This window comes from Fusarium proliferatum, assembly GCF_900067095.1.
Source record: "Fusarium proliferatum ET1 genome assembly, contig: FPRO_scaffold003, whole genome shotgun sequence".
NCBI classification, from domain to species: Eukaryota; Fungi; Ascomycota; class Sordariomycetes; order Hypocreales; family Nectriaceae; genus Fusarium; species Fusarium proliferatum.
Window position 1 is genome coordinate 1597495 of NW_022194792.1, and position 14298 is coordinate 1611792.

General features: G+C 48.0%; 4 protein-coding genes across 4 annotated transcripts; 1 reads left to right on the forward strand and 3 right to left on the reverse strand.

The window, feature by feature from the left end:
- Positions 1–108: 108 nt before the first annotated feature.
- Positions 109–4758, reverse strand: FPRO_06545 (uncharacterized protein; the record flags this gene model as incomplete). Its single annotated transcript, XM_031228530.1, has 1 exon — positions 109–4758. One exon carries the CDS (start codon positions 4756–4758, stop codon positions 109–111), a length of 4650 nt encoding a protein of 1549 aa, XP_031078857.1.
- A 942-nt stretch (positions 4759–5700) lies between these two features.
- Positions 5701–8211, forward strand: FPRO_06544 (uncharacterized protein; the record flags this gene model as incomplete). Its single annotated transcript, XM_031228531.1, has 1 exon — positions 5701–8211. The coding sequence occupies one exon, from the start codon at positions 5701–5703 to the stop codon at positions 8209–8211; it is 2511 nt and encodes an 836-aa protein (XP_031078858.1).
- A 144-nt stretch (positions 8212–8355) lies between these two features.
- FPRO_06543 (uncharacterized protein) lies at positions 8356–9873 on the reverse strand (the record flags this gene model as incomplete). The annotated part of the gene is made up of 4 exons (XM_031228532.1): positions 8356–8543; positions 8603–9067; positions 9118–9449; positions 9509–9873. The coding sequence occupies 4 exons, from the start codon at positions 9871–9873 to the stop codon at positions 8356–8358; spliced, it is 1350 nt and encodes a 449-aa protein (XP_031078859.1).
- A 403-nt stretch (positions 9874–10276) lies between these two features.
- On the reverse strand, positions 10277–12891 carry FPRO_06542 (uncharacterized protein; the record flags this gene model as incomplete). The annotated part of the gene is made up of 6 exons (XM_031228533.1): positions 10277–10795; positions 10846–11331; positions 11386–11573; positions 11632–11847; positions 12006–12738; positions 12796–12891. The coding sequence occupies 6 exons, from the start codon at positions 12889–12891 to the stop codon at positions 10277–10279; spliced, it is 2238 nt and encodes a 745-aa protein (XP_031078860.1).
- Positions 12892–14298: the final 1407 nt, after the last annotated feature.

Sequence of the window (14298 nt, forward strand, 5' to 3'; positions counted from 1 at the left end):
ACGAACTCCTGAGAATGTAAATTGAACAGTGACTATATTTTCAATACAAAAGTCAGGGTATAGAATGTAGAAGAAGATAAATACAACAAAGTAAATACACATGCCTGATCAGTTTAATCCATGCTCCTGAAGAATCTTGACCAGTTTCATCTTGTCGTCATCATCAACCTCTACAAAAACCTCAACATACTCACAAGGCGAGTACTGCATGCCCGTTTTATCCGTGTACAAGTACTTATCTCTATTTCCAATACCCCTTGCATTCAGCACGTTCAACATAGCCATGGTAACCTGGCTCCCATTCTCCAGCGCAAGATGCAAAGGAAGCTTCTGCCGGTACCTCCAACTGGACAATGTCTTTGGGATCAGAATCTTGATGGTCTCTTCTAGGCGGGCGAACCACTCTTGTTCCTCGTTGGCAACTTTACACCACGGAAAGGGTTTGGAGTAACATGTCAGTGCTAGGGGAACCATGAAACCAAAGTTTTCTTCCTCGTAGTTTGGCTCGTGGGTAGAGAGAAGCCAGTCTGTGAAGTCAGGCAGGGCCAGTAGAGCTGCTAGATGAAGGGTACCATCGTCGGGGAGCATAGTGCTGTTGAGTAACTTGAAGGCGTCGAGATTTCCCAGGAAGAGTGATGCTTCACGTGGCGGGATTTCGTCCTCGTCTTCGAACAGAGCTGTGAACTCAAGTTTGGGCTTCTTCGGGTATGAAGCTAGAGAGCTGAACTTTGATCCGGAAATGGTCTGGTTGAGGACGTTGGTGCCATCAAGCTTAAGCAAAGCTTCCAGCACGGGAGCTCGTGATTTGTTGAGGAGTGTGAGAAAGATGGTGGGTATCTTGGAGTCAGGGGTCACGTAGTCTGGCAAAGCTGCTGTATAGTTAGCACGAGTCAGTGGGTTGCCGAGCCTTGACCTGCCTTTGCCTCCGTGCTCCAACAACTTAAGAATAACATTATTGCCAGTTTTTAATGGGGATACAAGACACCACATAAGCAACGAAATCTCCTCCTCCTCCCAGTTCTTATGAAGACGATAAGTAATCGTCGCAGACGGCGATAAGCCCGCACCCAAAAGTACATCCAGACAATCAGTGCCAGTTGGAAACTTGCGTATACACTGATACAAAAGCTGGTCTGACAGTCCTGCAATTTGGGATGGCTGCATCTCGAAACAGATCTTGAACCACCTTGTCACGTTGTGCTCTTTCACAATCCGGCGTGAAATCGTGGGTAGGACAATTGATAGGTCAGCGTGTTTGCACAGAGACCGGAAGTGAGATTCTTCTTTGTGTCGTGCCGCGAGATAGAAACAGTGACCATCCTCATCGTTGGGATCAGCACCATGCTCGAGAAGAAGCTCCACTATAGCAAGGTTGGACTCTGGTGAATCGAGGAAGTGAACGAGCGTGGTGTAGATACTCTTCGGATCGATGTTGCAGGTCAGGACACTCCTGTAGATATTCGCACGAACACTCTGTTCAACTGTAACACAGGGATTCTCTCGTAGATATGGATGCTCAAAGACGAGCTTCGCTGCCTCGTCATGCTCGCCTTTCACGAGGTAACAGCATAGGAGTTCGAACATCTCCAAGTTGCGCGACTGAAATGCCGCGGCGAACGCTTCGTTATTCTTATAGTTGACTTGGGCGCCATGGTTGAGGAGCAACAAAGGAATTTCCCGATTGCTAGGTTCGTTCCGAATCGATACCACAAGGGCTTCAGACATCTGGGACTTATCTATGCCTTGCTTCAAGAGGGTCTCGTAGGCCTGGTGTCTGTCCATCGACGATATGGTGGTATGCATCCTGATATACTCGAAAATCTCATTACGCATGGTAGAGTTGGAGACCTGTCGCAGAAGCTTCTGAAAAAGTCCACCAGGAGAGGTTTCAGCCGCAGCCTCCAACGTAGCGAGTTGTACCTGAGCACCAGCGCCATGCTCTAGTAACAAGTTGTAAAGATGTTCATCTTCGGGATGGCTTTCGAGTACCTTGACAAAAGCTCGGGATATAATCTCAACTGAAATATCCTTGTGGAAAGCAAACAGACTTCCAAATATGCCAGTTTTGATGCTTGCTGGTGTATCAGCGTTGCTAGCAGCGTCAAATGCCTCCTCGACGGTAGCATCTGTAGCACCAGCTGACAGGAGCATGTTGAGGATGATTGGGTATCCTGCGCTATTTGAAGCAGCTGCTTGAACAGCCTCACCGTTATTGAAATTGACGTTGGCTTTGTGGCCGAGGAGTAACCAAAGTCCATCCATGTTCCCGTCAAGAGCGGCTTGGGTTTCTTGAAGCAGGGCTTTAGACTGTCCGATCTCAGCTGGAGAAGCCTTCTTTAGTAGAAGTTCCATAAGATCAAGCTTCTTATCCGAATCCTCGACTTGGCATGCCTCGCGAAAGGCGTTGGAGAGTGTAGCGATGCTTGGGTCGAGAGCAAGAATGGACTTGATGAGGTCCATGTCGTGCTCTCGGACAGCGAGGCAGAGAATCATACCCGATTCTTCATTTATGTCTAAACCATGACGCAATAGGCATGGTAACAACTCTGATCGCTGTGGATGGTCTTTGGTAAGAGCGTATGTATTTGTGAGAGATGGTTTTGGGGTGGCGCGTGATGCAGCGCTCAGGAAGAGCTCGATGTTGGAGAGGCTGTAGTGCTTTATCTCGATGAGCTTAGGTAGAGTAGCAGTGACTGTTGCTTGGGTTGGCGGAGAGGAAGAACATAGTAGCTCCAGAAGTGAAGACTTGTCCATCTCGATTGCCATCACAAAAGCCTGGCCGGACGAATAGTTGACGTCAGCGCCGTGCTCAGTCAACAACTGCACAAAGCCGGGTGGTACATCTGATGCAATTGCCTTGAGAAATGTCTCATTCAGTGGCGGGCCCGATGCACCCTGCTTGAGAAGTAAGGTCATTAATTCTAGCGCAACATCGTAGCCAAAGGCCGCAATAGTGCTGAACGCAAAGGGAAGAGCAGCAGCCAATGCCTCTGCTGTGGGCTTCGCGCTGCATAACATGTTCAGAACTGTGACATCTCCTTTCTTTATGGCCTGTACAAGCGGCGAAGCGTCAACGTCCGAGGTACAATCCAGTGGTGCACCATTGTCGATAAGAAGCTTGGTGAGATCAGAGTCAATATTGCCCTCTTCAGACAGGAGCTGCAAAAGAGCGGTGCCGAGTGACTGTCCTTCAACGCCTTTCTTAATGAGACATTGCATCACACTGAACCTCATGGTTCTTAGTGGTATCTCCATGGCGGTAGGGATAAGAGTTGAAAGTATAGCCGGTGCGCACTGCCCTTGTAGAAGCAAGCTTAGCACATACAGATCAGCAGATATGATAGCTGCGCGAATGGCAGCAGCCTCCTCAGCTTCAACAGATGCACCGTAGTGGAGCAGAGTTTGGACAAGGTGCTGTTGCTTTCTCTGCGCAGCACGGACTAGGCATGAGTCGAGCTGTTGTCCTCCCAGACCCATAGAGCCAAAAATGTTCATGAAATGAACCAAGTCAGGCTCTGGGATGTTATCGGGCAGGTAGCTCAGTACTTGGGATGCAGGTAACGACAGTGTCCCGTGTCTAAGAATTTCCAGCGTGTCAAAGTCTAGTTGTGAGACAGCCCATTTCAAAGCGTTGTGTGGAGGGACATCGACCGCGACTCCAGCATGCACAAGCAGCTTGACAAGTGGTAAGTGGCGAGCGAGCACTTCCTTGACAAGCTCTTCTCGAGTGACCAAGTTGTCCCCAACAAGACCAGAATGCGAAAGGAGAGTAAAGAAGGCTAGTCTTTGGTTGCCATTCTGATATTGAGAAATGATTTCGCAGACCTGATGACGAATGGCGAAGAAGACCTGATTGGAGTATGCGTAGCCCAACATCACAGCTGTGGCTTGATAACTCTCTAGTCTCAGTGCACTGAGGAGAAAGGACTCCGAGACCAGTTCTGGGCGGTGAGATAGGAGCAGGAGAATGAAAGAGAGAGACAATGCTTCTTCTGCTTCTACCCTTGCGAAATCTTGTTCGAGACATGCCTTCCAATCCGAGGGTGCCATAGAATTAGGCGCTGACAGTAGAAGCCTCACTAAGTCTAAGTTCCTGGCTCGTATATGTTGGCCGATGAGATCTTGGTAGTCAGAGGCCACTGCTCCGAAGCTCAGCAGAAGCTTCATAGACTCGAGAGATGATCGGGACAGGGCCATGCCAAACGCTCTGTTCAAGACCCCTTGGCTCGCTTGTGTTTGGCACAACAAATGAACGTAGTTGAAGTTGTCACGGGACGTCACTGTATCCAACCAAGTCATGCCGTTTGAATCGAAGTTCAAGATCTCGCTCATCCTGTTTCTCTTCATCCTCTTCTCCAGCTGCGCATCATTCAGGTGACCCCAAAGCTCATCCAGTGATGTCAGTGTAGTATGCAGCAAGAGAGCCTGCGCAACGCCAGCCGGAGGAAGTATCTCTTGTGCTAGTAGCGCATTGAAGGCTTTCGCGACTTCATGTTTCGTAAAGCTCCATTGTGAAGTATCGCAGGCCTCAGCCTTTTGTTCTTTGGATCGGAAGAGATGCCGCTTTTGTCGGTCTGGGGGCTTGTAGTTGGGATCTGAGGTTCTCTGCTGTACGAGGAGCTGACGGGCTGCATCGCGGTTGGTAGTACTGAATGGGAGGAAGTCTTGTGCGGGTGGTTCGGTTAGACGGCCGAGGCGGGGAGGGGGTTGGAGAGATGCTTTGGAGAGAAACCATTCTGCGCGACGAGTATCCGCCATTATGAACTCTCGTTGTTCAAGCAGAAGGCGTGGTTGACGATTGAAGAATCATGAAATATACTGAGGTCAGGTCTCGGATGAAAGTGAAGAGTGCAATGAAGAAGATGGTGTTGAGGCTGATGAGGTCGATAATGAGCGAGGAAAATGCGGCACAGTCTAGACCGACGATTTACCACAATAATTTACCACAATAATTTACAAATATTCAGCCTCGTATAGCCGATAAGGCTCTATTTGAGATCCCAAGATAGGCACCTCCGGATGATGGGCTGACAGAAGGAAGATAGATTGACTCGGGCAACTTGGCTATGTATCTGGTGATGAACCCCGCCCCAGGCATTCTCAGAACCTCAATTCACAAGCTCCAAGGCTAATGTTATCAATTAACTGCTCCCGGGCGTCGGCCCCTGTAATGTCTATGCTCAAAGTCCAAGCTGTACTCCCTAACTCAGTGGGCGACCGACATGACTCCACCAAAACAACACTGCCTCCATCAGATCAGGCAGACACGACTTTTCCAGGACTACACCCTCAAACAGGGCGAATTCGTGCATTGATCTGATTGGTCAATCTGGACCAACAGGGAATTCTGTGTCCATCAGCGCTAAAAGTGGTAAGGCAACGGGGGCTGTGATTGGACCCGATTATGCGGAATGGGAATAATGGCGCGGAATTGAGGCCTGAGAAACGCCCGGTTTATATGGAGGGCTTCGGTGGAGCTGCGCTTGATATGTCGATGCGCGAAGGAAGCCTTATCGGGCGAAGAAGACGCACTAGGATTCTGAAAGAGCCTAGCATTGCGATAATGAGGAGTAGGTTGATCGACTTCGGTAACGGTATGGAAATAGTAACAGAAGTCGAGATGGGCTGAATATATATACTTGCTTCCAATACAGAGCAGCGATATTCTTCAAGTAGTCCAATTCATCAATACATACCAAAATGAGTGCCCCTCCTCCATACTCACCACCAGGTTCTACCGGAAGTGATGGGGAGACACGAGATATTCGTGCCCTGACTGACACCTCCTCCGCAACCTCCACTGCGTCCAGTGCATCTTCAGCGTCTACCATCCTCCCTCCCTATCCACCAAGCAGAGACCGCACAGCACCAAGTCGCATCGATGAACCCAGATCCGTCCCGCCCATCGCCGGCGCTCTCCAACGTCTCCGAACCCCCGGCGACTCCGGGACGTCCAACGCCACCTCCTCCGGCACCCGCGAACGCCTCCGCCAGATGGAGATCGAACGCGATGATCTCCGCCGCGCAATGCAGCAGGAGCGCGCTATAAACGATCGTCTCAAGCGCGAAGCAGGTCTTACAGGCCTTTCTGCCGCTGAAGCGAGGCTTCGTGTTCTTGAACTCAAGCGGGAAGCTCAAGCTGCTGCCCAAATGAAAAGAACTCCCAATGAGGGAATGTTCAAGGCGGCTTGTGCTACGGACCTACTGTTTCTCATGGATACTACTTCGTCTATGGGTCCCTTCATCGCCGCTGCTAAAGAGCAGGTCAAGAAGATCATGCAGGATATTACCGAGACGTTCTATAATGAGGCGGAAGTGAGGATCGCGGTGGTCAGTTACAAGGACCACTGTGATAAGAATCACATCCAATTCATCGACTTCACTACCGATGTGGAGAAGGTGAGAGGTTTCATCGATAAGTTGAGAGCCCGAGGTGGCGGTGATGCACCCGAGGATGTCCTAGGTGGTATCCAACAGGCCATCAATGCCTCCTGGAAGAATCAGACCCGATGCATCATTCACATCGCTGATGCTCCGCCACACGGCAATATCTTTCACAGTTGGACAGAGAAGAGCGATGACTACTACATACCTGGAAGCGAACCACATAAGCTCCATTATCAGCCTCTTCTGAAGCAGATGATCGGTCTGAACCTCAACTACGCTCTTCTCCGCATTCTGAGTGCGACTGACAAGATGGCGTACGTTTTCCTCCAGGAATATGCCGCCGCGTCGGCGGACTGCAAGCTTCTAAAGTCAAACCCCCACTACCGAGAGGCGTTGAAGGCAAATTCAGGACCGAGGAGTAGCGTTCTCGGTTCAAGCTCCAAGGGCACTGCCAAAGGTGGTCTGCTCTTTGAAGAAGCCGAGCTGGGCACTACATACAGTGCCCTTCGGCACCTGGTAGTCAAGAGCGTTACAAGCTCCGCATCTCGTACCGCCGTTAGAATGTCAGAGTCTTCCTCTCGAACTGGTGAAAAGGGAACCAAGACTGCTCAAATGTCTCATCTAGACGCCATCGGTGAAGCAGAAGATGATGAATTCAACGAGAAGCAGAGCGAAGCAATCCTCGAAGATGTAGAGAAGAAGTGGTCTGAACAGAGTTGGTTCGAGGATAAGCTCGTTGTCGAGGGTTTCAGTCCGGATACTGTGGTTCACCGCTCTGGTACACTGAATGACATGATGGCTCACGATGATAACATTAAGTTGAGTGTCATGGAACTCAACGTTCACAAACGTCGCATGCCCTTTGCTCAAGGCGCTCTACGCCTTGCATACTGCGCCAAGACGACACACTCCACAAACCCATACGTCGTCAAGTCGTTCAAGCGCGGTGGAAAGCGTCTTGCGCATCTTGCCGAGGACATGCGCTGCCAAGCTCTCTGCAAAGCGTTCGCACTGGAGTTCAATGCTCTTACAGGCGATAAGCACTCAATTGACTTTATCGTTACATCATGCTTGAAAGGTAAATCTGGCAATTCCGGTACCGACTATATCTCCCTTGAGCCCTTCATCGAGGGTGATTATGTCAAGTACAACAATAACTGCAGCTACGTCAACGAGGATAACCCAGACGATGAATTCAACAAGGCAGCCCAGGCCTTCTCGCACTTTACCTATGAAAGATCCTGGGGAAGCTTTCTGGTCTGCGATCTTCAAGGCGTGGGGCACGTTCTCACAGACCCAGCCATTCACACTCTCGATCCTGAGCGCTTCAAACTCGCAGACACAAACCTCGGAAGAGAAGGTTTCAAATTCTTCTTCGCAACACATGTCTGCAATGAGATCTGCACCCAACTCGAGCTCAAGAGCAAAGCATCAATGATATCATCCGAGAAGGCGTCTTTCCGCGAATGGTGGCCTACCATTGATTCAACAGCCTGCTGTTCGAACAAGCTCTGTGGAAAGATTATTCAAGTTACCAATGCTAATAAGTCGGAAGAGTTTCCAGGCTGTAACTGGTGTGATACATGTTGGCCGCAGCTGGAGGCTACCAAGGAAAAGGTTATTTGTGTAGCGCCAGGGACACATCATGAGTTTGATGTGTCGAGGTTTTATTGGGAGAGTCAGGGGCGGGTGGCGCCGAGGAAATGTGAGGGGCATAGGGAGCGGGATGAAACTGTTGCCAGGACGTCAGTTATGGGAGGGAATTTCTTTGGCAGGCTTAGAGGAGCTACGAAGAAGAAGTCTATTTCAGGCAAGGCTTGGTGAGGACGTTTTAGCTTCAGTAAACTCTTACAGTTCTATTCGAATATTGATACATTGAATTTTCTTTGTTCCCTGGCGCTTTATAGGGTGCAGCCTCGATTGACCACTCCAGCACTCATCGCTTCGAGTATGCCACGCTACGGCGTCCTATGTGCTTCTGTCCTCCCCGCTGACCCACGGATCTAGTAGTAATTCCTTCGCTGTAGGTCTATCTTCAGGCATCCATGTCAGAACACGTCGCAGAAACGCAATGAAGCCCGTACTGTCTTCGAGCCGTGTCTCAAGCTCCTCTAGTGAGCGACCTTTCGGAATAGGTGCCAGTCCAAGCCACTTGCCTGTTACAATGCGTCAGTGACCACCCAGAGTAGATATAAATTCAACTTATCAGACATACCTTGTTCGTCCCAGAAGTCAGCCGTTCTCTCGACATTGCGTTGCAGAAATTCCTGGGGTGGCGGGCCAAGTGTTGCTATAAGCTCTGCGAGGTGTGCTGCGTCGTACATGTCTCCATCTTCATCTTTCGCCGTGAATAATCGTTTCGGACCAAGAAGGTCCCAAGCCGTTAGTCCAACGCTCCAGATATCCACTGGGCGGTTCCAGGTAATGCACATTATAACCTCGGGCGCGCGGTATTGGATCGGCATGATATCGCCTGCAAACGGTCCAGTTCCAGTCCTAGCTTCACCAAAATCCGATAAGAGCATGGGACCTGGCTTTGGGCGCATCGAACGTGAGAGGTATATAGTACGGCCCTCTGTGACCTTTTTCCGGGCGACAGGTGACTTCAGCTCCATGTCTACCAGTGGTTCAAGCTGTGAATCGTCGTCTAGACCGAGCAACAGATTTCCAGGGTGTATATCTTTGAAGACTGTTAACCTTGGAAGTGGGAAAAAGGGATCCGGGACTAACCTGTGTGTACTAGTTGAGCTTCTTCATGGATGAATTCGAGGGCCTTGAGTAGCTCCTGGGTGGCTCCTCTCACAAAGTTTTCATCGAACCCGCCGTCTGGTCTAAAGACTTGCTTGAAATCACGGAGGCTCATCTGAGCGGGCTGCATCACGAGAACTTTATGGCGGCCATCGGGACCACTGATCTCGAAGGAACCCAGTAGGTGTCTGATATTGTTCCGCCCAGGATTACTAGATTTTGCTAGTATCGGTGACATGCTTTCGTATACCGGGATCTCTCGGTGATTGCGGGAAGTATGAACGTAGATTTTGAGGGCGACATACTTATTGTCCCTGCACCTCGTGGTGGTGAGTTTTGATATGAACGGTTTCTTCCTTCGAGAGTCTCTTACCGTAAGTCTCTGGCGAGCCATATTGTTGATGAGCTCCCATAGCCCAGCTTCGTCACCGCTTGATATCTACCCTGGAAAACTTCTCCAATTTGGACCGGATAAAACCGCGAAGCTTCGTAGCTGGGAATTTGCTCCTCCTCAATCTTTACATTCTGGTCAATCAAGCCATATGCGGTTGTTTGAAACGTAAGCGGATGCTCGAGAGTCGTGTGCGCATGATGATCTGGTTTCGGTACCGCTTGAGTAGACGACTTTCGAGTCCCTGAAGTCGGATATTTCGGAATGGCTGATACTGGACGAACAGAGTAAGTTAACAGCCTTGGTAGAATATGCGGGAGACTTCCGAGGTGTCTGCGCGGTGCCATGGCGACTTGCTGTGTTGAAGTGTGCTATCGGTGAGATGTTTTGATGCCTGGAAGCATCGGCGGAAGCTCGGAGATGGTCGCCCGAGAAACACTACCAACGCATAAACAGAAGAAAGGGGAGGTGGTTGGGAGGGAAAAACAAAAATGGCGTTTTTCTTTCTTCTTTAGAATTGTATGGCAGATAACAAACTCACTGCAACGCGTATAGCCAGAACTCTGATAAGCTGCCGAGTGCCGACTGTCACGCAGTATACAAATTGTTGAACCAGTAAGTCGATCGCATTTAACATTTTGAAATTATAATTTAATAACAATTATTAGACTGAATTAAATAATTTAGTTTTTATAATAAATGAAAATTAGCCAGCTAAAAATGAATTATTATCTAGATAAGAATAAATGGTTACTCTCGTCGTGATAACGGACTGCTATAATCCTGTAAGGCAAAGTAAACTGCGGCATTTATGATTGCTAGAACTCCAGTTATATATTGGCCTATGCCAATCGCTTTATCGAAATCAGCACACATCCAGGTAATAGCAAACACAGCAATGCATGTTAGTGCGCTCAATATACCAAGCATGCTCTTAGCCCAACCGCTTGGTCGTTCGACTATATGCACACCCCAGCCATACGTAATTCCAGACGTAAGACCAGATCTACTCGTGAAGATGCTAGATCCTAGCTTCTTGGGTAGCCGAGAGAGAAAAATATCTTCTGCATGTGCAGCTGGGTTATCTTGGCGACCAGTTTTCTGTTTTGCCTCTTCTAAGTAGTGCAAGAAAATGTGATCCGGCATGGGAGGGAGCGGCTGCATCGGACACTCGAAGTAGTGATATCGGCCCTCGTCTACTTCTTTGGCAGGTGGTATCTCCATTGGTTTGCTGTATATGCCCACTCTATGCCTGCCCATGACTCCAAACTAAGAGCTAAGGTTAGTTGATATAGCTCGGAATTTCAAGAAGGACTGACATGAACAAAAAAGACGTCGCTGGGTTTAAAGAACCAGCCTCTAATGGTGGCCCCCAAGGTTGATGTCTTGATCTCTCGGTAGCTATCCCAGATCTTTTTAAATAACTGGCCATCTGTTGTAACAGATGATATGTTGATCTCGCCCAGTCTAACAGAGTGTTTTCCAACAGTAACACAGAGTTCGAAAAACTTGGGTACGCCAACCCTCTCAGAATTATCTAACGATCTGATATTTTGACGTGATGAGACTCGTCCGTTGTTATTCGACTGTGTCTTCCTTCTCTGAGAGGGCTGACTTGGGGATTCTCCGCTGGCAATGGAGATTGCTGAGTGAGTGTCTTGTATACTTGAAGTAGAAGGGGTGGATGATTGGTGAGAAGCATCTGTGGCGTTGGAGTTCCTCAAACCATGAAGCTTGTTTTCTAAGGCTGCCAAGGCGAGGGGATGAGAGTTGCTGAAGTTAGCTGCCAGACTATGGCCACATGACTACCATGCTGATGAGCATACAGTGGAAGAAAGAGAGGAAGAAAAAGGACTCACACATGTCCAACTTATTCGCCGATAACCCGGAGGAACAGCGCTCTCTCTATTCCACTGGAGCCTCCATGGAATGAGACCCAAAAGTGATGATGGCGCGTGGCTGGCATGTGAGGTGTTGCCCCATGTCGTATAATAGATAAGGTTACGTAAGTGTGAAGCTCTTACTATCGTTGGACGCATATGCCTCACTATAGATTGTGAGTGAGTATTTAGAGATATTCGATATTAAGATAGGCAGTATATTACCAGAGGAATGGTTTCCTTGGAACCATCGTGATAGGATTATGAGACCAAATGATAATGCGATAAAACTAAATACAAATACCACAAGCGGGATTGTGCGAAAGAAGTAGACAAAAGGGGATATAGAAAGGAACAGGTCAAATGTGTCTGATGTGGATGGATCCTCCTGTGTACTGCGGTCTTGATCTTCCGCAGTTGAAGGACCACGGATGTTTGACTCTAGGTAGCAGTTAGCAATCAATAATGGAATATGGTATAAGAATACCTGGTCGTCAGACATGGGAAATAATGTCATGCTTTGCTGTTATGAAACTTTGCTTTCAAGACAACGAAGTGCAATAGGGGTAGAAACTCAGCGACCAAATTGGAATACATACCAACAAGAGACCATATAGGTATCGCGAGTCCTACGAGAGGAATTATCTGGCCAAATGACCAAATTGATACATCGTCTTGCAAGTACGGTCTGTAGTTTGTGAAGAGCTGCTTGATTGCAAAAAGATTTGTGACAAGTCGAATAAGACCATGCGCGAAGCAAGCAAAATGGATCATCCTGGTCATCTTGCGTCTTAAGGGAGCGATGGTACCAAGCCCTAACAAAAGCACGAGTAGTATGCACACTGCATCGCTCGCAAGGCTTAAGTATTCAGAAAGAGGCTTCAGCGCATTTATGCGATCAGCCCCAGTGGGTGGACACGTATTTCCTCTCTCTAACCACATTAGCTCACTGGAAATAGATTCGTTACTCAAGGTAAGACGGATGGAAATGGCAAATGACTCCAGGGCCATCAAAGCAACGACGATATGGCGTCCGACGCTGGTATGGTTGATCCCGATTATGAGCATAAGAGCAGAGACATTGCCCATTGATACGTAGAGTTGACACGACTTTCGTGTAAATGCGGAAGATGATTCCCAGGATATCAAAGATGATAAAGCTATAGCTGTGGTTGTTACAGCACTCTGGTCAAGCAGAGCGACACCCATTTGTTGGAGTGAGCCATGTTTACCAGCCAGGCGAGATGATGAGGATCCGCTGTAGGTATGAAAGTAGGAGCCGGCGGCAACAAGTAATGATAGTGCCGCTGTAAGTACAAAATTCAGTACAACCTGGAAGGGAGTCAGTTAAGAAGCTGCCCGGCTGGTTACAGTTCATGATGAACTAACCCCAGGACCAGCGAGATCCGGCGATGCTACCCATTCGAGGTCGGCGTCTTTAGATGAATCAAGTGGGACAAGCCTATCGGGGGCAAGCGTATCCATATGTGACCGATGTTGAAAACAGATAATAAGTAGACTGAAAAGGTAAATCGTTTGTCCCTGGTGCAGGTGCTTATAAAAATGGGTATACTGTGTTCTTGAAGTTAATGATTAAGTTCCAACAAGGATCTTAATAATTATAAGGTATTTAGCTAACCAAAAGTACTAACCAAAAGTACAGGGCTGTGCTGTGCTATTTGTGGGGCTGTGCCATGCTACGTGCAGGGCTATGCTATGCTGTCTATGGGGCTGTGCTCTGTTTGCTAATTGACTGGCAGTTAACCCCATAGTATAATTGCTTTATTTTTAAAGTTCTTATTAAGGTTATAATTATTATTTATATATAAAATAAAAGGCAGTTTTAAATTTATGTAAATTAGATAATAATGTAGATATATTTATTCTATTTATTATGTCTTCCATCACATAAGCTAGTCCTTGGTTAACTGACCTACATTGCTGGTAGCAGTGTATATAGGCGAGAACCTCGATGCTTAACTGGTATCAAAGATTGGGGGTGTAGTTGGGTTCCAAGAGGCTTGGGAGAGAGGTCAGGTGCGCCACGCTAATATGCTCAAGAGACATTATGATGGGCAGTCCGCGATCCAACATCCATCACGGCGCTGGCGCGATCCGGATCGTTCCCGGTGCATAGTGCCTACTTGCGCTGGAAGAGAGTCAGGAACCGCTTAACATCATACTCAGTGTTGAATTGTTTCTGGATTATTATCGGCCTAAAACCAGTCGGTTAAGTAACGTCATGACAGAGGTGTAAACCAACCCTGGCGGATGACACCCCTAAAACGACGCGGTTTCTCCAAATCCAACACCATTTATACTCAAAGATCTTTTAAGAGATCTGGAATGTGGCAGATCTTTATTCTGGGTATGGTTTTGAAATCACAAATGTTGAAAATGAACCTGGTTTGGAACGGCATGTTGAAGAATGTCCGTGTTCTCCCTTCACGTTTTATCAAGGTTCATCCCAAACCAATTAGTTAGACATCCTAAATAAAGATGAGTAATGATCACAGTGAGTACAAATGTATGTTCAACTGAACATGCGCCTTTACCCCCTCAACATTATTACAGTTCTTGATAACCCCGTCTCGTTTACAAGTTACCAAGTAGTTGAACTTTGCATCGCTTGCTCACGAACAATCGCACCTGTTCATTAATTGCTTCAGAACATCACAGTCTCTATTCCTATAAATATGCAGTCTGTCACTAAGAGATGCACTTCATTCAACATCAACTCGCAACAACAAAACAATTACGGCGTTGACTTCAAGACTTGCTATACCCCTTAAACCTACGACCAACATTTGTCAATCTTGCGGCAGACCTCTGCTTTCATCTACAGTAGCCTTCCTCGGTAACAACAACCCTCTCAGTTTACTTCACTTGGCG